Source organism: Mustelus asterias, chromosome 1 (assembly GCF_964213995.1).
Source record: "Mustelus asterias chromosome 1, sMusAst1.hap1.1, whole genome shotgun sequence".
Lineage (NCBI taxonomy): Eukaryota > Metazoa > Chordata > Chondrichthyes > Carcharhiniformes > Triakidae > Mustelus > Mustelus asterias.
Genome location: NC_135801.1, coordinates 91,023,641 through 91,051,109, shown reverse-complemented (window position 1 = coordinate 91,051,109; position 27,469 = coordinate 91,023,641). Strand labels below are relative to the sequence as shown.

The 27,469-nt window shown below is 38.3% G+C and overlaps 1 protein-coding gene across 9 annotated transcripts in view; it reads left to right on the top strand.

The window, feature by feature from the left end:
- The window catches only part of lcorl (ligand dependent nuclear receptor corepressor-like), a 130,830-nt gene that overhangs the window by 63,717 nt on the left and 39,644 nt on the right, over nt 1–27,469 (top strand). For 3 of the 9 annotated variants that reach the window (XM_078215338.1, XM_078215351.1, XM_078215394.1), the window contains exon 6: nt 8,947–9,040. In XM_078215338.1, the coding sequence (XP_078071464.1) occupies nt 8,947–9,040 (94 nt within the window). Of the gene's footprint in view, nt 1–8,943; nt 9,041–18,585; nt 19,745–19,946; nt 20,011–27,469 lie in introns of those variants that run through there. The other 6 variants (XM_078215330.1, XM_078215344.1, XM_078215358.1 and 3 more) reach the window with 3 other exon arrangements.

The following is a 27,469-nucleotide window of genomic DNA, read 5'->3' as shown; positions in this document are numbered from 1 at the left end:
TGTAAATATAGTTACCGAGGAAAGGCTGTAACAATACGTTACCATGATAATTTTATCATCGGAACCTGGATTCATTGCCAGCTCAGAAATAATGGAATGAAAGTCAGTGACATAACCTAATTCTAAGTAAGTGCAAGCAACAAATTGACAACCATACTCAATTTAAATATATAATTATTAAAAGTGGAGAAAAGTATGATACGGTCAGTGTTGGTTCGCAGTCAGGTCAGTTCATGGCACGTTTTAAAATAAGTGGGATAACATTCTCTCTGGTTGCTGATTTTAGAGTGCACCAGTGAAAATCTGTTTTTAAGGGATATGAACATTGGCACGGCCAGCTTTTGTTATTCATTCCCAATGGGGACAATTGCTATCCGTGTACTGCAGATACACAGCGGTACTGTAGCATAACAAAAGTAGAAAAAGGATTCTACTCCCCGTAACACTGCAGCCGTTCTCATCCATTGCAACTCCTACCAGCGTGTCAAGAACACTTGCGCATGTGCATTCGATCCACGCTGCAGGTACCAGCACATGTACAGCTGTTGGGACAGGATGGAATTTTTCCATATCTTACTACATAAAATCTTGTTTTTTAACACAGCCTATTTACATCACCATTAAATGAGCGTTTAGCATTGTGATTGACAATTGACGTATTCTTAAAGGTCTGCAGTGGTACCCAGGTAGAGAAACAGCTGCAGCTTTAGAGGGGTCAACCCACCTCCATATACATCACTAATTAACTTGCTACAATCCATAATAAATCAGATCATTGAAAATAAACAAAATAAATTAGTTAATTTCAATATTGTTTCCTGCCCAGTGTGTTAAGGGAACCCCTCATGTTTCCCAATTATTTCAGATGGATGATAATGAGACTTTGAATCATTGTTTTGAATCTTATAAATTTCTTTTAAGTATTTTATTTAAAATACTTCTATGGGTTTTTGCCATTAAAAAATTGCAACTAATTCTCCATAGTCTTAAGTTCATTGGAAGCTGGGAGTCTCATTTATTGAAATTTCTTCATTATATATCTACGTCATTCACAGAATTTTCAGAAGCATGTTTTACGGAGGGAACAGTTGATAAATGATGGGTAAAGTAGGTATCAGAACTTGTATTTGGTGAAGAACTGCACAGACCCAAAAATTGGTAACTTGAACTTTATCTTTAGCTTCAAGCCAACTTGTTTGTTTTAATGCAGCAGCCAATACTCTGACACTCCGTGTGCAGGAAATGCTCCCTCTGGTGTCATGGCACAATTAAACATCCTGTCTCACCAGCATATAAAATGTATCTTTATGTTCTTATAAAACTAATCTGTCCTTGCATTTCTCTTATGCAAGTTGTTATCCCAACTACATGTACAAACTGAAAAACAGGAGCATATTCTGTAATAAACAACTTGATTATTCCGAATTCCATGAATCTTGGAGCATGATGGCGACCGCACAGGAGGAGGACACTTATACTGTCATGCCCATGTTGGTTCTTCGCAAGAGACTTTGTAAAGACTGGCAGCCAACATTGAAGTGGAATCCTAAAGTCTTTCTATAGACATATAAACAGTAAAAGGAGTAGGGCCAATTAGGCACCAAAAAGGGAATTTACACATGGAAGCAGGGGGAGTGGCTAAGATCAAGCCCAAGATGGGGTGCAATGCCTTATCTTGTCAGCTTGTATCTTGTTTGTCCCTCTTGTGGGGACCATGAATTGGATTAAATTTGAATTTGGTTTTTTAATTGGTTTTGTAACAAGTAAAAATTAATTAAAAACAAAAAATTAAATCAATACTTTGCATCCGTCTTTACCAAGGAGGTCAATGGAGACCAATGAAGAAAATCTGACCCTAGAAGGGTTCAAAATTGATATGGCGGAAGTGTTGAATTGAAAGTTGACAAGGCATTGGGACAGGATGTTGAAAGAAGTGAGAATGGAACTGCAGGGGTGTTGGCAATCTTTCAGTCTCCTCTAGATTCAGGAGATTCCAGAGGATTGTAGAGTTGCAAATGTTATGTATGCCCTTGTTCAAAAAAGTTAGTAAGGATAGCCCCAGCAGTGGAGTGGGCAAATAGGTGGCAGATGAAGTTCACTGCGGAGGAGTGTGAAGTGATGCATTTTGATGAGAAGAACATGGGGATACAATACAAAATAAGGGGTAAAATTCTTAAGAGGATGCAGGAGCATAGATTATTGAAGATGGCAGGACAGATGGGAAGAGCAGTTAGTAAAACATATAGCATCCTGGGCTTTATTAATAGGGCAATAGAGTACAAGAGCAGGAGGTTATACAAGACACTAGTTAGACCTTAGCTGAAGTATTTTGTACAGTTCTGAGTGCCAGACCATAGGAAAGATGTGAGCGCATTAGAGAATGGTTCTATGGATGTGGCACTTTGGTTATGAGGCTAGATTGGGGAGGTTGGCATTGTTCTCCTTGGAGAGAAGAAGACCACACGGAGATTTGATTGAAATGTTCAAAATAAAGGGGCTGGACAGAGTAGAAAGGAAGAAACTGTTCCCCTTGTAAAAGGCTCAAGAATGAGTAGACGTAGAATTAAAGTGATTTTGTAAAAGAAGCAAATGTGATGAGAATTTTTTTTTTCTCACAATGAATTGTTTGGGTCTGGAATGCACTGTCTGGAAATGTAGTGGAGGCAAGTTCAATGGAGACATTCAAGAGTTCGTTAGATGATTTGAATAGAAACAATATGCCGGGGATGGCACTGAGTCATAATGCTCATTTAGAGAGCTGGTGCAGACATGGGAGGGCTGAATGGCCTGCACCATAACTATTCTGTGATAATACTCAATGTAGTAAAAGACAGATGTGCTATTTTTGTGACTTTTAACTTTTTTTTTTTTTGTTCTGGTAAGTTTTAGTTCAAACCAAGAAGAACGATTTGCTTTGAAACACACTCAACTGGCTAGTTTCTCTGTCAAATTCTAGATATGGAATTAGATGATCAGTTATGATCAAAATAAATGGCGGAGAAAGGCTTGAAGGGCCAAATGGCCTAGTCCTGCTTTTTTCTATGTTTCGATAAATTGTGCAAGCTTTCTAAATTTTAATTTGCTGTATCTTGCTTACCTAAGAATGATGCACTGTCTGATAGCCTATTGTAGTCAGTCTTGCTTCATTAAAATCCCTCGCAGATGCTCTGATACCAGAAGTTGAAGTGTGCTTAGGAGTGGGAGTTTATACTGCAGGCTGCAACACCAGTGTCAGTGATGTAGGAATGTAATTGGAACAATTGCGGCTAATTTTTGTTAAGATACAAATTGTCAGATTTATACTATTGACGAATCGGCATGTTTTAGGCTTAACACTGAAGATGCAAGCAATGGTTTTGATTACATTCTAGTCAGAAATATGGAGCATTGATGTCTCAAACTTCAGTGTATTAATAATACAATTATATTGAAGTTTGTGTAGTCTTGATCCCCAAAAGTAACATTTATGGAGATTAGCTTAAGCATGCAAGTCTCTTGAATCAAAATACCTGCGTATATAGCGTGTTATACATTAGGTTTGTGTGTTTAGACAGTCATGCTTTCTCACTGGCTGAACAATCAATTTTAGCACGTTGCTGAACTTTACATCAACCCCCACAGAAAAAGTAACTTGAAATGGCTATCGTATCAACTAATATGTTTTCATTTTTTTTACCCTACTTACCGCAACAATTTTTTGTTTCAGTTGTTAAATCCTAGAGTGAAGTGCAACAGAGTACCTATTGCTTTGTAGAGCTCACACCACTTATACATATATGTGCATTAAGCACCCTGTACAGTACAATTTGTAACACATGGTCTGAGTCACTAATTAGTACGGTCAAGGTAATTTCTGGAGCTAAGATCACATGGGGGGATAAAAAGGAGAAATGAAGTTGAGGGACGTTGTTGAGTGCTCGGTTGGCATAGTATTTCATTTGTGTGAGGCACAAGGAACATGTATAGAATACATTGCTTCTATGATCAGCCTAGTCCTTTGGCTATGGATCTCCCTATTATAGCCTCTTACCTTTGTGTCTTTCTAATTTCAGGTGTAGCCAGTGAATTATTTTCTCTACCATGACATCTATCCCATCTTTGTTTTGGTGTCAGATTGTACTAGAGTTGAGAGATGCATTTGTTCATTATTTGAAGTGAAAAGTGATGAGCCTGCAAGTGTTGCTAGTGAGTTGAGTATGCATAGGATTAGTTCGTGTTGGTGTTTAAGCCATTTTTGGCTCTGGTAGTCTTTAAAACCTTTGCCCAGAAGTGGCTGGAGATGTGAGTAGCTATTCATTTGACTGAATTTATTTTTGAGTTTAGTAGCAAAATATGTGCAATGAAGAAAGTTGACTGGGCTCTCTGTGTTGTGGATGATGTCATGAAAAACAGTTGATGCTTCCTCCTTTGCATCCCTGGCAGTGGATGGCCTAGGATTTATATAGGCTTTTATATATTGATATGGAGGAAATTGGAATAAATCTGATTGCAAGAAGAGCCAGTTATAATGGGAGTTAGATGATTTTTTTGGAAGCAACAGATAAGGTTCCAATGATGGTGATGCTTTGGGGCAGCATTAGAAATTTTGTTGGGGATGAAGAATTATCAGTAACCTGCTGGGGAAAAATAAACATGTGATTCTTCAAGGTTGCAGTTTATTTTGATGCTTTTGAGGTAGATGATGAGCCAGAATATTGCAGAATGGCAGAGCAGACTCAAGGAACCAAATGGCTTAGTCTTGTTTCTATTTCTCATAAAAAGCGAATAACCAGGATGTACAGTGGGATTAGTCAGGCACTGATTGTCTTCATTCCTAATCAACAAATTTTGTGCCTGCCCCTGCCACTTCCACCAACTCCTCCTCTTCCCCCAAATAGCACTTCTATTTTCAGTTTACTGTACTGTATTTGCTACTGCCAATGTGATCTCCTCTACAATGGGGAGATCAAATACATACCTTTCTGTCCTTGGCCTGCTATGGTGTCCATGATGTGGAGATGCCGGCGTTGGACTGGAGTAAACACAGTAAGAAGTTTAACAATGCCAGGTTAAAGTCCAACAGGTTTATTTGGTAGCAAAAGCCACGCTACCAAATAAACCTGTTGGACTTTAACCTGGTGTTGTTAAACTTCTTACTGCTATGGTGTTCCAGTGAAGCTTGGAACCCGCACCTCCTTATTCGGCTTGGCATTTTAAAGTCTTTTGGTCTCAGCATTCAGTTCAACGATCACAACCTCTTATGTTTCTGGTTTCTTTTTTTTGCTTCTCATTTCTCTTTTTCCTTCATTTCATGTTCAGACAGCAGCTATCCTAGCATTCACACCTCCACCAGATACACCTTATTTCTAACATTACAACACAATGATTACACTTCAAAAAGAATTTCACTGGCTGTGAAGCACTTTGAGATATCTCATGGTTGTGAAAAGTGCAAGACTTTGTTTTTTACTTTTCTGATAACCACTCACTTTGGCCTTGCAACATGAAAGCTTTTGGTCATTTAAATTCTTCTGCCCTCCACCCTATTAGAAATTTGTTTGTCTTCCCAGCCTACCACCCCCTACCCCCTCCCCATCCACAAAGGCTGACCTGAGTAATTCCAGCATTTTCTATTTTTATTTCTTCCTAAATTATTTACTCTTCCTAGCCAAATATAATTTTCTTGGAATAGCTACTTAATCATCTTTAAAACAGATTATGATTTATTTCTTAATTGGGTGGTTAGGTCCCCTAATGTTCAGATGTGTTATTTTCACTTCGGCTGTATCACTTTGTCAGCCATATTGCGAACAGCTTAGCTTATTATGTTTGAAATAGAATGAAGTTGAAGATATCAATGGAATGGTCAGATGGCCAGAAAAGTGCAAATGGAGTTCCATTCAGAGAAATGAGGGGTAATGCATGTTAGGGAAAGCAAAGAAGGCAAGGGAGCAGGTAATACTTGGTAGGGTACTGAGAAGCGTTGAGGAGCAGAGGAAACTTAGAATGCGTGTCTATAATCTGTGAAGGTAGCAGGACAGGTGATGAGGTGGTTAAGATGGCATATGCGATAATTTCCTTTTATTAGCCAAGGTAGAAGAGCAGGAAGGTTTTGCTAGAACCGTATTAAACATAGATGTGACCATAGCTAGAGTATTGTACACAGTTCTGGTCATTACATTGGAGAAGGGTTTTTCTAATTGGATGTGAACATTCCTGACAAGGCCAACATTTATTGCCCTTGAGGGTGGTGATAAGCCATCTCTATCTGAATACAACTGAGTGCCTTGCTAGGAGGCATTTTGGAGGGCAGTTAAGAGTCGACCACATTTCTGTGGGTCTGATGTCACATGTAGGCCAAACTGGGTAAGGATGACAAATTTACCTTCCTGAAGGACATTAGTGAGCCAGATGGGTTTTTGTGACAAATAGTTACATGGTCACCTTTACTGAGACTAGCTTTTATATTCCTGATTTGTTAATTGAGTTCAAATTTCCCCTAGCTGCCCTGGTGAGATTTAAACATGTCCCCCGCGCCCAGATCATTAGCTTGGATCCTTAGATTATTCGTACAGTGACATTACCATAATGCCATCATCTTCCCCGAGGAGGTACCGAAAAGGTTAACGAGGGTGTTGTAGGGAATGGATTATGTAAAATACACTTCACAGGATATACTTCACTCAAACAGGTCATTCAGTCGAACCAGCCCATGCTAATATTTATACTCCACTTGAGCCTCTCCCATCTTATCTAAATGTACCATTGGAACTCTCTCCTCCTTTCTCCTCCATATGCTTGTCTAGTTTTCCTTTAAATGCATCTATACTATTCATTTCAACTGCTCCCTGTGGTCAGGTTTCGCATTATTACCACTCTTCAGGTAAAAAGGTTTCTTCTGAAATACTCATTGGATTTCTTGGCAAGTATCTTCTATTGATTGGCTTTAGTTGTGCTCTTCTCTGCTAAAGAAAATATGCTCTTATGCATGCTATAAAAACCCTTTCATTATTTATTGCTCATCTATTCAATATTATATCTACCTGTTCTGTCTCCCTGGTAAACACTGAAGTAAAATAATTTTTAATATTTTTGCCACCTTTTCTATTACCAATATTATCCTCTATTTCTCTAATGGCAGTATTCCCATCATTGCCTTCCTTTTTTAACTGATGTATTTGTAAAATATTTTGTTCCTTGATGATTTAATTTCGTAGTTCCTCTTTGCCTTCCTAATTTTTTTTCTTTTCTCCTAATCTGTGTTATCATGCATCCCTCTTTTGTCCGTGTACTTAATGCGTGCCTCTTTCCTAACCTTCAATTGTTCCTTTTTCTTTATTCATCAATGGATTCTCTCTCGTTTAGTTTTTCTTTTAGTAGAACATATTTTGCCTGCATTCTGAACACAGTTTTAATTATTTCCGTTTTTCTGTGTTTGCAAATATTTTTGCCCATTTATTTTCCCAAGTTCTATTCTAAGCCCCTCAAAATTAACTTTTCTCCCATCTATTAAATTAGTGGTAGTTTTCTCATAACCCTGTCCTTTTCTAGAATCATCTTAGTATGTTCGATTTTAGTCTCTACTGCCTAAATGTTCTACTTATCTGATGTGCTTTGGTTTGTTCCCCATTGCCTGATCCAAACTCAAATCTTCCCTTGTACGCTTTTTATATATTTGTTTGAAAAGAAGTCCCGATTGTTTTTTTAATTTTCCTAATTTGTCTGCATGTTTCATTCTCCACCTCCCTTCCACTGTTAGGTAACCTGTAGATGAACCAATTAATGCAATTGATTCTTTTGGATGCTATTTTTGTCTTGTTGATAGCTGCATCCCTTTCTCCTACTGCCATTATCTTACCCTTGTATGCACAGCTAGTCCGCCTCCTCTAGTTCTTCTCTATCCTTTTTAAATACGTTATTTCCTGCAGTGTTTAATTCTGAACTGAGTTGTGAGGAAAGATTGGATAGGCTGGGATCCTTTTCTTTGGAACATAGGAGGCTGAGGGGTATAATTTGGACATAAAATTAAGGGCCTAGATATTTCATTAGCAAATAGGTCAGTAATGACAGGGAGTAGATTTAAAGTCATTGATATGGGGGGTGGGGAGGGGGTTGCAGGGCAGAGTTGAAGAGAAATTCTTTACTCAGAATGTGGTGAAACTCGGTGCCTAAAAGAGGTGGTTGGGGCAGAAACCTTGTCCTGTTTAAAATATTTGAATACACTTGAAGTGAGTAAGCTGTAAGGCCAAGGGCTGGAAAGCAGAATTGAGCTTGATAACTCTTTGAGCTGGCGCAGACAAGGTGAGTTGAATGGCCTTCTCCTGTGCCATAAATGTTCTGTTTCTATGAAGCTCCATTTTCTGTTGCTTATGGGAATCAGAAACCTAGTGATATGTTCTACATATGATAGGAAGGTGACTTTGGTCTGAAATTCTTGACGGGTACCTGCATGGTCCTCCATAGTAAGATTTTTTTTATCAGCCTGTTCGATGTTTGGCAGTAAAAAGCTGATGGTTCCCCATGCCTTTCAGTTTTAAGTGAGAAATCACTGGGTAAGGGGCAAGTCTCTTTCTCTTTAAGGTAAAGGGTTAAAGCCAGGTGTTCAGCTCTTTTTTTTATCCAGCCAGGCTGGATAATGTGTGAGATTCTTGGGATGCTGATGGAATTTTGGATCTCCATATGATTAGAGATTTAAAAAATTAACTAAAATATTTATTATTAAATAAGCACTGCAAAGTCTAGAATTTCAAAATTATGAAAATGTATGGGCCATTCAACAACATTGAGAGAAAAGAGGGTTATAACATTTCCGTTTATAATTGGTATTTTGTCAGAAGTTCTGAGCAATAGGTGATGTCTCTTGGGTTATTTGTGAAAAACAAAATGTTACTATTTTCACGACTGAAGGTCAATTGCCTTAAAGGCTTTTGTTAAGGAAAAATTGAACCAAACTTTGTCTGTTAGCAGATGGAGTGCTTGATCTGTCTACAAAGAAGAATAGTATAATTTCCACAATATCAACTGGATCTAGTCCTGCATCAACCACTATCAAATTATCAGGGTAAGTATTATTAAAGAATTAGATCCAAAGGACTTGCGTTTAAAAATGATTTAATTTTGTTTATTTTGTTAAGTCTTGAGAGTAAACATCTTGCCACAGCTGCACTGCATTGTTTTATTTTGAATCATCATTCTATCTCTCACGTATGTTACTGTTGTGATTTTTTTTTTAGTTTACGGTTTTCATTTTGGAAGGCAGTTGGTCATAATGTCCAAAGTTTAAAACAGGTCGATAAACAATCTGTGTTGTCAATTTATTTACGTAACTCAGTGGCTGTGGATTGTATTGACGTCCTTAATTTGCTGTTGAAGTAAGATTTAATAAGGTCGGAAATGATAAAGCTGTAAATGTATGGAAGCGTATTCTATCTGGGTCAGCGTGCGTTAGATAGTTTACATAAAACTTCTTGGGACTTGATCCTCCTAATGAAAAGTTGTCATTTGGCACGTGATCAGTTGTGTCTGGTTAAATTTATCCATACCATATCGGATTGTCAGCAGGATTTAGAAAGTTTTTTTCTACACTTATTTTAACACGCAGCATTGCAAAAAAAAAAATTCAGTCATTCTGAAAGTTTCATTTTTAAAGTAGACTTATGAGTACTTGTCAGTAAGAAATTCAATGGAACAGTTGACAGTTTCTCACAACCAACTGTGGGACAGCCAATTCCAGTCAAATTTCTGACTGTTAGTTTGATATGTATTTTCATCTGGTTTTGAATGTAGATTATTCAATGAGGTTTAAAATAAACTCGTGTTCTACAAGCACAGTTTTCTTGATTCTGCAGATATTTTAGCTTCACTGCTAAACTTTTAATATCTGAACCATTCCATTCTCTCAAAGATGTTCAAAGCTACAGGAGATACAAAGTTTTTAAGAACTTTTGGCCACATGTTTGCTCATTACCACACCTGCTTAGGTTTGCTATAAAAGTTGAAACACTTAATTATTGCTAGTGATAATGTAATTAACTTTTTTTTAAAAGTAGCATTCTGCGATAACTTTTGATTAAATTTCTGACTGACAAGTAAGCTTAAATGGTATTAAATCTTTCACCTTGCTTCATTATTATGGACATTCTGTCCAAAGCAGTGCAAAATATATTGCCAGTACATATAACTGCAGTGAATATTAAAAAACAATTTTTAATTGTAGTTATCTTTTATGACCTGTTCAGAAATATATTCAAAGTTGCATAACTGGTAGTCCACTACAGAGGTGATTTCTCTTGTTTTTAAAAAAAATAATAAATGCACAGCAAAACCTGTTTATGGGTCTTTCACACTAGCAAAAGTATTTTAGCAATATGATACTGGTGCATTATCCTTTAGCTTTCTTTTATAGTGCCAGAAGTGTCAAGTCTCAAGGCTGAGTTCTTTAGTTACTTTGGTACAGTGTTTGTGCACATGTCATTTTTAAAAATCTTTGACTGCAGTTATAGAGCTATCCCCAAGAGTATAGTGTTACAGAATACACCATTGTCTACTACATAAGTGTTTTGCTTTCCTTTATTTTTTCTCTCTTTTACAGCTTGTATGATTTTTGTTGTTTTTGATTTGTTCGCTAATCCTTTTACCCTATCTTTGTTCTTTGAATTGTTTGTCCTGACCACTTCCATTATGTGTTTCTCTCACTTAACTTATAAAGGTAATGTCTTGGTTTCATGACGATGGAGGTATTTGCATGTACTCTGTATAGTCACCTTATTTATACCCCACTGCAGGTCATAAAGTGATGTGAATAGGCAACTTGAGAGACCAAACTTGAAAGTCTTACAAATGCAACTACATCAAGCAAGGCTTTTACAGATCAGAATAACGTTTCTAGATTGCAAGGGTCGGAAGGGAGAGAAGCTGGTGTCTGGAGAGAGAAACAGTTAACATTTCAGATTAATGACCTTTCTTCAGAACTCCAGAGAGAAGGAGATATTGGCCAGCCTGGGAACCAGGCAGGATAGTTGAATGATCAGCAGCTTAGTGTGAAGGTGATCAAGGGACATCTTTGAGTCAAGATAAAGTGGCAAGTATGTTCGTATATTAATGGAATCACTTGCACTCATTTCTTATTAAGAATGTGGAAATTCTTAACAAATTTATATGATACTGGAAGTATTTGAGAAGGCTTATCCTTCCAATTAGATATTCCTCCTAAGTTTAACAGAGGCGGTTTCTTGGGGCATTCTGGAGATTTTAATAGAGTGTGTCTTACAAGGAACCTTGCGCATTCCAATAAGTAGGAGATAATGAAATTAGAAGAGCAAAAATGGAGCATGAAAAAGGACTTGTGAACAAGATTAGGGAGAATCCTGAGATAGTCTATAAATACATTAAGGGAAAGAATAGGGCCCATTGTAGAGACCAGGGGGGCAATCTGTGTGTGAAGCTGCAGGACATTGGAAGGGTGTTAAAGGAATACTTATGATTGGTCTTCACGTAGGAGAAGGAGATCATAGGTACAGAATTCAGGAGACCGTGGGAAAGTTTGATATAGGAAGTGAGGAGGTATTGGAGGCATTGACAGGTTTAAAATGCACAAATCCCCAGGCCTGGATGTTCGCAAGTCCTTTTTCATGCTCCATTTTTGCTCTTCCAATTGTTTTTTTAACTTCTCTCTTGCACTTCCTGTATTCTTCTCGTAGGAGAAATAGTAGAGGTATTAAATGAGTACTTTGCATCTGTCTTTACAAAAGGACAAAGATGCTACCCAGGCCAAGGTGAGGAAGTAAGTAACTAGTGCATTCAAAATTTACAATTGAGTAGGAAGAGGTGTTAGGCTGTCTTTACTTAAAATAAATAAGTACCAGAGTTAGATGAGATGCATACAAGGATCTGAGTGAAGTGAGAGTGGAAATTAGAGGCACTTGTGATAATCATTCACTTTTCCTCAGACAGAGATGACACCAGAGGACTGAAAAACGGTGAATGTTACACCCTTTTTCAACAGGGATGTAGGGATAAAGCTGGCAACTACAAACCAGTCAGTTTTATTTCAGTAATAGGGAAACTTATGTAAACTATAGTTCGGGACAAAAGCAGCAGTCACTTGAGACCAGTGCAGGATAATTAAGGAAAGGCAACCTGGATTTGTAAAAGGAAAATCATGTTTAACTTCCTGAAGCGTTTTGCAGAGGAAACACAAAGTTGATATGGGTAATGCTGTTAATGCGGTGATATGGATTTTCAAAAGGCAACAGATTTGTAAATTCGAGCTCATGAAATAGAAGGGAAAATAGGCACTTGAATGCGAAATTGGCAGAGTGACAGGAAATCGAGTAATGTATATGATTGTTTTCAGATTGGAGGAATATTTGTAGTGAAGTTCCCCAAGGGGCAGTGTTTGGACCCATGCTGTTTATTATTATTTTTTATACATATAATATATATAGTATATTAATGACCAAATCTGCTGACCTATATATATTAATGACCTAAACTGCGGTGTTCAAGGTATGACTTCAAAATTTGCAGATAAGATTGGAAATGTCAACTATGATGAGGAAAGTCTCAAATTTCAAAAAGATATGGACATGTTGGTGGACTGGACAGACCAAGTGGTAGATGAAGTTCAATGCAGAGAAGTGTGAGGAAATTCATTTTGGCAGGAAGAATACAAAGACCGTATAACATACAGGGAGAAACTCTAAAGGAGATGCAGGAACAGAGGGGGCCTTGGTGTGCATGTCTGTAAATCATTGAAGATGGCAGGACAGGTTGAGAGAGCAGTTAATAAAGCATATAGTATCTTAAGTTCATGTTGAATTTGTAGAAGACATTCGTTAAGCCTCATCTGAAGTGCTGCGTCCAGTTCTGGGCGCCATGTAGGGAAGGTGTAAAAGATTTGAAGAGAGTATAGAGGAGATTCACGAGAGATTTTAGGGATGAAGAACTGTAACTGTAAAGATAAATTGGGACTGTTTTCCTTGGAGAAAAGAAGGTTGTGTAGAGGTATTCAAGATCCTGAGGGGTATGGACAGAGTGAATAGTGAGAAACTGTTCCCACTAAAGAGAGCATCATGATTTAAGGGACACAGATTTAAAATAATTGGTAAAAGCGATAAGGAATTTTTTTTTTAACTGAAAGGGTGGTTAGAATCTGGAACAAATTTCCATAAAGTGTGATGGAAGTAGGTCAATGGAGGTATTCAAAAGCAAATTAGATTGCTATCTGAAAAGGGAGAATGTTTAAGATTATGAGAATAAGACGGCAGTGGCATTGGATAGCTTTGAGAGCCAGTGCAATGGGCTGGATGGTCTCCTGCACTCAAGATTCTGTAATGTAATGTGCGTCCAGAGCACTGACCTACATGTAGGGCAAATTTGTCAATCTCAAGCTCCATCTGGCTGGACTCAAGTGGAGTACAGATTGAAGAAAATCAATGCACCCAACCTGTGCTTCATTCAAGAGTTGCTCAACTTTGGGGCGCACAATTGATTTTTTTTTATAGTTTGTCAATCCTGCATGGGCTTAACAATGGCTAATGTGAAAAATAGAATTTGTATATTTACTGCAATAAAAAAAGTTTCTGCAGAAATGCACTGATGGGCCAGTAATGATGGAGTGTTTATAAATGAAATCAAAACTGCAAATATGGAAAACATTCTGCGGAATGCGAAACAGCTAATGTTTCAAGTTGATGACTTTTCATCAGAACTGAAATATGTTCTAGATGAAAACTGTTTAAGCAATTCCAGAGTCAGAGAAAATTGGGAGAAGTGCAGAAAAAACATAAATAGGAATTGTTTGTGATAAGGTGGAGAGCTGGGGTGACTAAATTAGAAAAAGGGCTGCAAAGCAAAGGGACATTAATTAGATAGGCAAGGAAGGATGGATCCAGGAAGATGTAAATATTTAAAACATGATGACAATGGGAGAAAGAAGTGTAGCAATTGGCAAAATAGAGGGACTTGCATCAGTGAATATGGAGGGAGAAGATGGGTATCAGCAGCACACACTGGCTCTGGTGCAACCACCCTCCATTACCAGCAAATTGTTTGAGAGAAAATGAGAGTGGTGCTTAAGATCAGATGTCAAACTTGATTAAAGCACCTAGTAGAAAGATCAGTTGTTCCTCAAGCTTGTGTTCCACTTCAAAGACAGATATCCAATGGACAATGTGTGGAGAATTAAAGTGCACGTGATCAGTAGTTTAAGATTACATCTGCGGACTCAACACAGATGTTCAACAAATTGTTCACTCAATCTGCTTTTGGGCATCCCCAGTATCGAGGAGACAGCATCATGAGCAGTGAATACTAAGTTGGAAGTCCAAATCACCTGGAAGGTGCTTTCAGTGTCCAGGACGTTGGGAAGGGAGGAAAAACTATTTCTGTTTATATTGTGCTTTTCACAATCAAAGGACATCCCAAAGCTCTTTACAACCAATTAAGTAATCTTGAACTGTAGTCATTTGTTGTAATATAGGAAACTTGGCAGCCAGTTTGCACACAACAAACCTCTACAAACAGCAATGTGATAAAAGACCAGAATCATCAATTTTTATGATGTTTGAAGGATAAAATTGGTCAGCATGAGTGATAACTCTATTTTTCAAAATAGTGCCATGGTATCTTTTACATTCATCTGAGGGGCCTCTGTTTAACATCTCATCTGAAAGGCTGCACCCTCTGATAATGCACTACTCCCTCACTAATGCATGGAATGTCAGCTTAGATTGTGTTCTCAAGTTCTGGAATGGGACTTGAACCTACAACCCTCAGACTCCAGTGCAGCAGTGCTACTAACTGAGCCACAAAACATTCAAGGAAATGAATGGTGTTGTATTTCCTGCTTTTGCTTGGGAGGTGGTGGGGAAGACGAATACATATTAGGAATGACAGAAAAGTGAACTGATGTGTCATGGGCCCTCCAGAAGGTTTGGGGGGAGAGGAGGTGACCGAAATGTTGGATGGTGGCACTTGAATGTGGAGGCTAGTGGAGTGGAAGGTAACCCTGTCTTAGGAACAGCGAAACAGGAGTAGACCATTCAGCCTGTCGTTTAGTGCAATCATGAATATTCAGGCACTTAAATGCCCTTTATACCCACTATTCCCGTGACCCTTTATTCGTTTTTGGAAGGAGGTACAGGAAATAAAGAAGACCTGGACAGTAGCCCTACCAGCCATGGCATGTGGAATTCTCAGTTGATGAGAAAGACAGCCATTTCAGAAGCATTGGTGTAGAAGATGGTAGCAACTAAACGGTTGCAATAGAGAAACTGGGAGAATGGAATTTGAGTCCTGCCAGGAAGTATATTTCCATTTGATTATTCAAAAAAGAGCAGGAGATTTGCTCCAGAAAATATTTATTCTTTAACAAGTATCACATACATACAGATCACATGACGTTTTATCACATTGCTGTTTGTGTGAAAGTTAGCTGTTGTGTTTCTGACAACTGTAGCTGTCATTCAAAAAGCGCTTAGCTCTAAACAATTTGGGATGTTCTCAGAAAAGTATTTCAGAAAGACAAGGGGTGGAATTTCCGTCTGCATTCGCTCGACCGTAAAATCTCGCCGGAAGTCAACGGACCTTTGCACAGTCTGTGTCCCGCCCATTATGATTCCCATGGCAGGTTGGACGGGAAAATTCCACCCTAGTTATTTTTGTTCCTTTATTTTAGGTTCCTCTATTGATACTTAGTGTTTATATCTTGAATTGTTCACTTGTAATTTAAATTGTATATGGCTCACAGGAGGAGAATTCTGTAAATTTAGTCTTTGACTCATTTGATTTTCTTTCTTGCCTCCTTCCTGCCTTGTCCTTTTTCAGTTCTGACAGTTTTCTGGTGCCTGCTCACATGATAATATTTGATAAGTGAGCCTAAACAAACAGTTTGTAGGCTTTGCAAAGGAAAATAGCCAAACACAGTTTTGTTTCTATTAGTCTTTGTGAGCACTTTTTATCAGGCGTGAGAACTCTGTCTGCACAATCCTCTCTAAATAACTGCCAGGTCCCCATCACGTTTCCCGACTCGATTACGTATCTGGCATTCCTGGTCTGTGCAGCTTACTATAGCCATCATGTAGTATGTTTACTTGCAGAACCATGAGGGAACTCCAGGTGCCAGGTAACCGTGACATTGTCTTAGAAGAAGTTGGTGCTAAATTGTTGCAGCGAGGCCAATCCTGTTCAGTTGACTTGATGTCAAAAAAACCTTCTATTTAGGGGAGGTCCTTCCTTCCAAAAACCATGCCAGTGACTTCTGTGACAGAATGGGGCACTTGCACCCCAAATGGAATCTATTCCTCTACTTCCTACTGCAGGCAGTCCTTGGACTTGGGACACAATTGATTCCTGGAAATTGCATTGCAAGTTAAAATGTCATCAATCAGAACCAATTTCCCCATAGGAACAATGTTAAAAATGGGCGGATTGGTTCTGTCACTGGGGCAAGGCAGCAGTTTTACCAGTAAATTACAACTTCATTTCCTGCGAGAGAGAGGCACTCCGAGAGTTTTAGATGTTCATCCGGATTCATTCAGACCTCTGCCAACAGGCCACAGTGACCGTTCTCTGTAACTGGCCAAGCAAAAGGCTTCATACTGCAGGTGCAAAAAAACCCATTATAATCAATGGGAGACCAGCCAGCAGAGTAAGTTGAGGCCTCATTTCCAGGTTCTCAAAAACAATTTTCCAGTTTCTGGCTCTGATGATGCACTACCGGGGGGCTGTATGTAGCAACCTTCCAGGCCAGACTTGCAACCTCGTGAGTGAAGGATGCAGGGGGCCTGGAGTTTTGTTAGGTGATTTCACATATTCCCCAGGCTCGTTCAAAGCATATTAAATTTATAAATCATACTTACAAAAATATAGAAGATGGGCTGGCAGGGCGTCAAAGTTGAAACCGACATTGTAAATTCGAAACGGTGTCAATTTTTAAATGTCCCAAGTGTAGTTCGTTCTAACTTGAACATCATATTGTCGGGAATTGTCAGGGACCACAGAGCTCTTGGGCTAGTTTAAGGTTTTGGACCTGATGAAATCTTCCAGGGGACATTTTCTCAAAGTAGAGAACATCTCAGAAGAGGAGCCAATGCATGTTCAACAATATGCACAAATTCAAACAATATTGGCTTTCACAGTTGATTTAAAGTATAAAAGAAAGCTAGGAGAACTGTTTTGATTAGCTATTGTGTAACATGTATTTTACGTTGTAACCTTCAAAACAATCCTATAAACCTAAACATTTTTCCCTGTAAAATATTGGATTAAAAACACCCAAGTTTGTGATTGTTTAGCTTATTATAGATAAAAGGCTGGATTGAGATTGCTGTCAATTTAGTGACAAACAGAATGTTTGGATGTATACATTAGTTATGCAAACATCATATCTTAGTATGTATAATAGTTTGTAGATATTGGGTGCTATTAACCCACATTGTAACTGAAAATTAGAGCTGAACCTTCAGTATGCATTCTAAAGGAGAAGGCTGTTATTAAACTAAATGTTATTCACACAAATCATCTATATTTGATCAGTTAACAGATAGCTTCTAATGTGTATAATCAGTTAAGATTATTTAAAATTACATAATATGAACGCAGCTAAAATTTAGCTTTAAGTAGCAATGGATATTCAGACAGTAGAGGAGGGCCTTTAATATTGTAAAATTTCCTTGAATTGAAAGTAGCATGTAAGTTTCTGTTAAATAACTTTGTCATGTACTCTTCTGCAGCATTTACATATTTATGTAACTTATTTCATATTTGACTTAAATTGACACTTCTGGCACTTCAAGTTATTTTTAGAAAAGTAATGAAATGGTATTTTTTGTTGATTTGTTAACATAGAACAGTTGTAAAGTTTTCATATACATTATTAAAAATGCAAAATGAATAATGTTCTTTATCCAATACTTGCTTTTGGTTTCATATTTTATTATTTGGGTTGACTACTAAAGAACAGGTGGCCAAAAGCAAAATTGACACCCTTATCTGTTTAGCTTGGATATGCTTAAAAATTTTAGCATTAATGTGTCACATTTGGATTGTCACTGTGAATTGTTACTGTGCGGTATTAATGTGGCCTGTGCTTTATGTTTTGTGCAATGTTTTGGAAAATGTTCTTAGCATGTTGTGATTGCAGTACCCTGCCTGAAAAAAGAGGGTTGACTCTTTTATTACTTGTTTAGCGGTAACGTCACGTTTCTACTAACACATTGCTTTAGGACTTAGAATGCCATTATAATACAGTAAATTGAAAAGGACAATAATTGAAGCTCAAACTGTGAAAGTTGTTCCTTTTATTTTGCAAGCAACTATCACGGGATAACAACTGCAAGAAACATTAACACAAATATTGAACTGTAACATAAAGCTCTTGCCAAGGCCGCTTTAGAAGTGCAATTAAACATTTACACTGCCCTACCAGAACTGTAACCTTTTTCAACTTTAAGCAATAACAGCCAGAACTCAAAGACTTAAACAATGAGAGAAGCAGTGATGTTACCCAAGCAACCCTGTAATAAAGGAGTGGACCCTTCCCTTCCATAGCTGTGTGCCAGTCTCTTGCGTCAGCTTACCATCGTTTCATTCCATCCATCCTAGGAGACTACAGATAAACACTGAGGAGCATGTGAAACGAAGTGCTGAATTTGCAGATGGTTTGCTTTCAAAGGCCTTGAAAGACATTCAGTCAGGGGCATTGGACATGAACAAAGCAGCCATGCTTTATGGAATACCTCACCAGACTTTACTTCTCCATTTGGAAGCCTTATCAGGAGGAGCAGCACCACTGAAAAGTAAAACCAGAGATATCAGAGAAGGTTGTTTCTCGAAGACCTTTGGGGAACCTAATGCTCTTCTGCAAAAAGTTGCATTATGGGCTAGAGCTCAGGCAGAACATAGTCCCGATCAATGTAGCGAGCATCGAAAACTCACTCATGTTGAAACCTCAGAGTTGAAATTCCCCACTGCTTCCAGTTACCTCCACCAGTTAACCCTGCAAAGAATGGTTACACAGCTAAAAGAAAAAGATGACAGTCTTCATAATGAAAGTGTCAGTAGCTCTGTTGTACAGTTAAAAATCCCTCAGGTACGAGCAAGCTCTGTGCCCAAGTCCCAGCCTGACAGCTGTGGTCTCTTCGATGTTATGTACCAGGTATCAAAAACGTCCTCGCTGCTGGAAGGATCAGCTCTTCAAAAACTCAAAACTATCCTACCCAAGCAGAGTAAAATTGAATGTTCCTTACCTTTGACTCATTCTAGTGTTGATTCCTACCTACTGCATGGAGACCTTCCTCCACTTTGTCTTAATGTAAAGAATGGCACGATTGATGTGACATCTGAAAATGATAGTCAGGATCATATTAGTCTGAAAGACAGTAAACAGCCAAGGAAAAAGCGTGGTCGCTATCGGCAATATGATCATGACATCTTGGAAGAAGCTATTACAATGGTAATGAGTGGGAAAATGAGTGTCTCTAAAGCACAAGGAATTTATGGAGTACCTCACAGCACTTTAGAATACAAAGTAAAAGAAAGATCTGGGACACTGAAGACACCTCCGAAGAAGAAGCTCAGATTAACAGACACTGGGTTGTTCAGTATGACAAATTCAGGGACAAGCAGCTCCAAAAGTAGCAACAAGTCTACATAAATCCTCTTAAAAAGGGATGCGACTCAGATGGACTTCACTATACAGTAAATGCTAATTCAACTAGTATTGTAAAACCACCCTTTGGCCTTCAGGCAAAGCATAGTTTCAAGCAGGGATCTGACTGTACGTAAAAAGGAATATACTTAGTACAGTCGCATGTGCTAGTTCTCATTTTAATGCTCTTGTAGAATAAAACTAATTGTGATTTAGAAAAAGTTAATGTCTAGTATGGAAAATGCCACATTATAGGTATTTTCAATGATTCCGTTGTAAGACACGAGTAATAGTCTCACACAGCATTATTTTATAGGATTGGCTCACTGAGCCCAAGTCAGGAATAGAAATGAACTGACCAGTCTTACTACCTAAAGTAGGTAAGGAAATTCCATTCTTAAGTATAAAATCACTCTGCCAACTCATTAAAAGTACAATGAATTCATAAATTTTGAGATAAACTTGGAAACTTTTTTTAATCAAAACTTACAGAGCACACATTGTGTGCTATGTTTAAGTCCTGGCTTTTTTGTATAAGTTACACAATTCAGATGTACATGTCAAATTATGGAGTAACGCAGACATTCATTTCACAAGTTTTAAAATGCAAATTTTAGGGAGTGAGTGCCAACAGTAGATTGACTAGTTAGCGTAAAGTGTTTTAGGAGTTGTGAAATTCTGCACTAAGTAATCTATCCCTGTTGGCAAGATTTATGAGACTCATTTTCTCCATCCCTGTAATCTTCCCAATCCACTTAAGTGTACGCTACTTTGGCAAATAGCCTGCTCTGGAGTCTCCTGCTTTCCACTGGCTAACTTCACATCAGCCATGAAGACTGTCTTTTCCCTCCACTGTCCAGCCAACTATGCCTGCCCCCACACGCCCAATGGATGCACATAGTGAATGAAATTGACAACTCTGTAAAGTGGGAGATTAAATCCATATGTAAAACATTGGAACTCCAGAGTGCTCACAATAGGCAAACATTTTGTTTAAAGTTTTAATTTCCTGCCAGCTTTCGGGTGCCTGTGATTATTTATGAATGGAAAAGATTTAAAATGTCACATGTCTCAAGTTTGGAGGCTAAGAATGGAGCGACTTCCTAAATAGATACTGGAAATTAAAATGGAAATATGAATAATTTTATTGAGAAATAGATAAGCTGTTGGTGCGAAAGGAATGACTAACGAATCGATAGAGCACTGTATAGAGCATGATGCATAAGATGCACTGAAGAAGCTTGAGAATAGATTGTTTTGTTGCTCTTGTTAGTCTGTATTTAATTAAAAGAAATAGGTATAGTATGTCGTAACAAGTTTGCAATTTCTCACACTCCCAGGACAGAATTTTGCTAACTGTAAACTTACCTGCTGCTAAGTGTTCTTGTCAGAGACTTGAAAATTCAAGTTTCACAAAGATATTCCAACTGGTTCAGTTTTTGTATCCATATACATTGTAATTTTGAGTACCAAATTCAGCAGTTGCTTCTCTTCTAGCAACCATTTCAGTTTTTGTGTCCATATACATTATCATTCTGAGCATCAAATTCAGCAGTTATGGTCCTTCTAGTTTTACAAGGGCAATCCATCTGCTTCAATTTTTGTGTTCATATACATTATCATTTTATGAGTACCAAATTCAGCAGTTGCATTTTGACATGGATTTAACAGAAAGAAGCTTTTGAATTCAGGGTCTCAATATGGTTAGATAAGAAAGAAAAGCTCTGAACAGTTTTAGGTTTCTCTTGTGTTGCTGATGATACAGTTTTCCAATTTTATGACTTGGAATAGGGTAAATTTAAAAAAAACTTCTGTGTGAATTTGTGTTTAAGGCCTCACCTTTGTAGTTCATACTGAAAAAGTTAAAATTTTGTTCTGAATTTGTGAATTTTAAGGATCAGGTGAAGTTATGTTTTCACTTTAAAGTATCACATGATATAAAAAAAGATTGGGCTTGCTCTACCAACCACCAAGTTTGGCAGTGCGTATGTGACAGCATTTTGCTAACCTGATAAAAAGAAAGTGGCGTGTTTCAATTTAGTAATTTTAGATCTGTCCACAATTTAAGCAAAAGTAATTAAAATGCTGAGCAAGCCCTAAAGACATGGTTCAAACTTAGTACTAGGGATGTCACGATATTATGGTAGTCATTGAAAATGTATGGTCATCATTCTCTCATTTTTCTCTCATTTCTTGTCATTTTTGCATTATAAAATCATCTGAAGTGTGCAACATGAAAAGTTATCCTCTCGTAGTCAAACATTACAATGGAAACTGATTTTTAATCTTAAACACAATTAAACAAACTGAGAAAATACATTATATATTATATATATAAAAAAAAATATATATATATATATATATATATATATATATCAGTTTGGGGTTGAATGGTGGAGATGCATCATTTGAAAATATGGAAAACATTGAAGAGGATCACTGGCATTAATTGAAAAAAATTCTTAATTGGAAATAATTTAGTTTCTCATTTTTATTTTTGTAGGTGTTCTTAGCTTTTTATAAAGTGTATAAAACCCAAGTTTTATTTTTAGTGATAGGAAAGCAGATTTCTGAAACATGATTTATTGAACTACTGTGCCACTATCCATTTGTAATTAAATTTCTTTCCTCCATAATATATTAATATCGTGACAACCGACTTTAGTACTCAAGAATGTTTCTGGAAAAATTTTGTATTACAAAACAGTGCCTCTGTTTTTAGAATTACTGCTCAGTAATGTTTAAACCATTTTCTGGTAGATAATGGGAAAATTTTATATTGTATATTATGTTTAGTAAAACTGATTTTTAGTTGTTTACAGTAAGTACAGATTATCACTTGTTTATTTTCAAATTGCAGTACAGTATTTCCATTATCACAGTAATATAGCTAAACTCTGTGGCTGCCTTGATTTTAAAAATTGGTTAATGTAAAACTGATTTTAGATGATTAGTTATATTTATGCATAAATCAATTGCACTATATTCATGAATTATTTATTACAATATTTTCTAATGAAAACAATGTTATCTGGACAATGTGTCTTGTGGTGTTAAACATTTACTGTGATTCTGTTTTCCTATGATGTGTTGTTTAATAATCCTCAATCTGTACAGATTTCAGCTGTTTTAATTATTGTGTTTATAGGTTGTAATTTGTAGTAAAGCACTTTGATGCTTTTGCACATAAAATTGAAAACTAGTAAAATTTGATTGTTGTCTTTTTTATGTATAGTAGATTGTAAAGTTGTATGCCCTTGGTATTTATTATTCTGCATCCTTGTACATAGAAACAAAATCAGGAGTCGAAACTTTTTTAGAGGTCAAAGTTTTCCATTGCTTCTATCCTCCAGTTATGCTAACTGAAATACCTCTGCATCAATAGGACAACACTGCTGTTAGTGTTGACAATGTGCACACATTTGCTTGGTAGTGATCTGAGCATTTAAATCCTCCTTTACAAAGAAGTGTATTAATTATTGCTCTTACAAAAGATGTTTTTATTGTAGAGATAAGGGATAGAATTTCCATAGGGTTCTCCTGATCTGCTGCAGAAACTTTGAACCCTGGGAGAAATGTCATAAACAAGTTGTCAAACCATTTGAATTAGGAAGACATTAGAAATGATCACAACATAAATTGGGATATTATTGTTTCCTGGTAATTTGATATAATATCAGCACAAGACACTAACTGTAAGATTAATGGAAATTGGACAGTTGTCTATCAGGACAAGAACAAAATCTGCGGAAGTTCAACTTTAACACCTCAGCCAAATTTTATACCACTTAACGTAACATACATGATGGTTCATGTAGACTTTATCACGCGTGAAGACCAAAAATTGGGGTATTTTAAGGATTTCTCTTTGCCTGTCTTAAAACGTGTCATGGTAATTCTTGAGTGAAGCATTAACTTTTTTGAAAAGTGGAAATGGATCAAAGTTTTTGTGACTCCATAATTTCTTCTCCACTTAATACTATTCCACTGAAATTTCAGACATTTGTAGTTTGAAGATAAATATTGCTTCCATTGGCACATTATGTATATTGGTGCAGTGTGTTAGGTTGGTAGCATTTTTGCCTTTGTGTCAGAAGTTGTGCATTCAAGTCCCACTCCAGGACCTGAGCACAAAAATGTAAGATTTGCACTCCAGTGAAGTACTGAGGAGTGCTGCACTGTTGGAAGTGCTATCTTTCAGATGAGATGTTAACCTGAGGCCTGTGGATGTGAAAGGCCCACTGGCACCATTACAAAGAGGAGCAGGGGAATTATCCTTCGCGCCCTGCAATTTTCTTTAAGTTGTATTGAAAGTAATGCTCTGTGATGTAGTTTGTGGGAAGAGCATGTACTAATCTCAACATTAGTTTAATGGGCTAATTAGAAAGAAGGTAGAAGTGGAATGAAAAGGCTTTGAACCTGCTCTCATGGATGGAGGATTGACTAACTGCAAACAGAGTGAGATAAATGGGTCATTTTCAGGTTGGCGAGTTGTAACTGATGCAGTACCACAGGGATTAATGCTGGGTCCTCAGTATTTATAATCTATGTTTAATGATTTGGATGAAGGGACTAAGTATACTCTAGTCAAATTTGCTGATTATGCAAAGATAGGAAAGCAAGTTGTGGTGCAGCAAGAAAGGTGGAAGGGATATTGGCCTTTATTGCGATGGCGATGGAATATAAATGTAGGGAAGCCTTGCTACAGCTGTACAGGGCACCTGGAGAATTTGGACTGTTGCTTAAAGGAGAATATACTTGCGTTGTAAGCAGTTCAGAGAAGATTCCTGTGATGAGGGTTACGAAGAAAAGGTTGAGCAGGTTGGCCCTAAACTTATTGGAATTAAGAAAAATGGGAGTTGATCTGATTGGAGCATATATGATTCTGAAGGGGCTTGACAGGGTGGGTGCAGAGCTGATGTTTTCCTTCATGGGGAAATTTAGAACTACTGCTCAGAGTTTTAAAAACAAGGGGTCAACCATTTTAAGACCAAGATTAGATCTTTTTTTTCTTTGTCATTAGTCTTTGGAATTCTCTTCCCAGAGAGCACTGGAGGCTGGGTCATTGAATATATTCAAGATCAAGTTAGACTGAATGTTGATCTACAAGAGAATCAGGGGGTTATGGGAGACAGGAAAGAAAGTGAAGTTAACACCATGAACAGATCAGCTATGATCTTATTGAATGGCAAGTAGGCTCAATGGGCTAATTGGCTTACTCTTATGATCCGTCATTCAACTAAATCTTGGCTGGCCTGTACCTGGAGTTCATCAACCAACCTGCCTTTGTCCCAAATCCCAAGGTATCTTTATATAACACATATCGATGTATCTCAGCCTTGCAAGCTCCAATTGACCTCATTTTCTGTCTTTTGGGAAAGAGTTCGAGATTTCTACTGGTCTTTGTGTGAGAAAATGCCTTCTTAATTTGATCCTAAATGTTGAGCCTGGTGAAGTTGGGAACAGGGGTTGATGAAAGGGCAAGGTCTCTCCAAAAGAAAAAAAAACCCATTCAGAAACCTGAGCAGTAGCCATCTGGATTTGGAGCAGTTAATTAGGCCATACTCACCAACAAAAAAAACCCACAAATATTTAAAGGGGCCTTTCAACTGCCAGAAATCAGTCTGGGCTCCTTGGCAGCCGCTGCTACTTCGAGCCTGCAGACCACACTGGGGGGTAGCAACCCACCATTTGGAAGCCCTACTCTAAGCCATTTGTATTTTTTTAAGTTCAACCTATGTTGATGGGGTTGCAGACGATACTGTGACATGTATAAGCCTTTGAACTGAGGAAAATTGAAGGAAGTCAAGGGGAGAAACACCATTCTGCTGAATGAATCTGTTGCAGAAGCTTAATGCAACCAAGAGTTTAAGAAACTGTGGCCTTTTAAAATTTATTTTCATGGGATGTAACTGTCACTGGCAAAGCCAGCATTTGTTGCCCATCCTAATTGCCCTTTACCGAAGTGGCTTGCTAGGCCACTTCAGAGGACAGTTCAGGTCAACCTTATTGCTGTGGCTCTGGAGTCGCATGTAGGCCAGACCAGGTAAGGATGGCAGATTTCCTTCCCCAAAGGACATTAGTGAACCAGATTCATCACACCGATGCTCTTGATCTTCCTTGCTGCAGTGCTCCATGTTGCCCTCAGCAAGCTCCCTACTGGAGTGGAACAAAAGTACAGCACAAACGGGAATCCGTTCAAGCTCTGCCACCTGCAGGGCAGATCCAAGGTTGTCCCAGCAGTGTCATTAAACTACAGTATGCAGACAATCCTTGCATCTGCGCACACTGAGGCTGGGCTTTAAGCCATCATCAACACAGCCCCTCTGCATGCCTGACACAAGACTCCCGAAACAAGTACCTCCTTGGAGACGAGGCAAATGAGCCCCAGGAGAGCAAAGCAAAAGCTTCAAGGACACTTTCAATGCCTTGAAAAAAAGCATCTAGGAAGGAGCTGAACTCCTGGAGTTCCATAGAACCATAGAAAATTACAGCTCAGAAACAGGCCTTTTGGCCCTTCTTGTCTGTGCCGAACCATTTTATGCCTAGTCCCGATGACCTGCACTTGGACCATATCCCTCCACACCCCTCTCATCCATGAACCCGTCCAAGTTTTTCTTAAATGTTAAAAGTGACCCCGCATTTACCACTTTATCTGGCAGCTCATTCCACACTCCCACCATTCTCTGCGTGAAGAAGCCCCCCCTAATATTCCCTTTAAACTTTTCTGCTTTCACCCTTAACCCATGCCCTCTGGTTTTTTTCTCCCCTTGCCTCAGCGGAAAAAGCCTGCTTGCATTCACTCTATCTATACCCATCAAAATCTTATAGAAACCCTACAGTACAGAAAGAGGCCATTCGGCCCATCGAGTCTGCACCGACCACAATCCCACCCAGGCCCTACCCCCATATCCCTACATTTTCTACCTATTAATCCCTCTAACCTATGCATCTCAGGACACTAAGGGGCAATTTTAGCATGGCCAATCAACCTAACCTGCACATCTTTGGACTGTGGGAGGAAACCGGAGCACCCGGAGGAAACCCACGCAGACACGAGGAGAATGTGCAAACTCCACACAGACAGTGACCCAAGCCGGGAATTGAACCCAGGTCCCTGGAGCTGTGAAGCAGCAGTGCTAACCACTGTGCTACCGTGCCGCCCCAATACTCCTCTATCAAATCTCCCCTCAATCTTCTACGCTCCAGGGAATAAAGTCCCAACCTATTCAATCTCTCTCTGTAACTCAGCTTCTCAAGTCCCGGCACCAATAGAAAGCTGAAAATGTATGTCAACAGTGAAAGGAGCAGATGGCAACCTGGGCAGCTCCACCTGCTCCTCCAACCATCATTGTCCCATGTGTAACCAAGGCTGGAGGTCGCACATCGAATTCCTCCAGAAAACGCATTGCTTGTGGAAGCAAGCAAGTCATCTTAGATTCCAAAGGATTGCATAAGAAGGAGATTTTTTAAAATGACAATTGATAGTTTCATGGTCACCACTACTGAGACTAGCTTTATATTCCAGATTTATTAACTGAATTCAAATTCCACGAGATGCATTGGTGTGACTGGAACCCAGGACCCCAGAACATTAATCTAGGTCTCTAGATTACTAGTCCAGTGACATTACCACACTACCACCATCTCACCTATGTAGGCAGTAAGTGATGCATGTACAATGTATATGGTGCTTGATTACTAAATCTATTGTACAAGCGAACTGGCTTTACTGATTGATTATCGGGAAAATTTAGGTTTTAATCCTTACCTGTGCTGAGATGGAAAATGTCAGAAAATTAAGGGCACTGCAGTAGACTTGCATGGACAGGGAAGGAT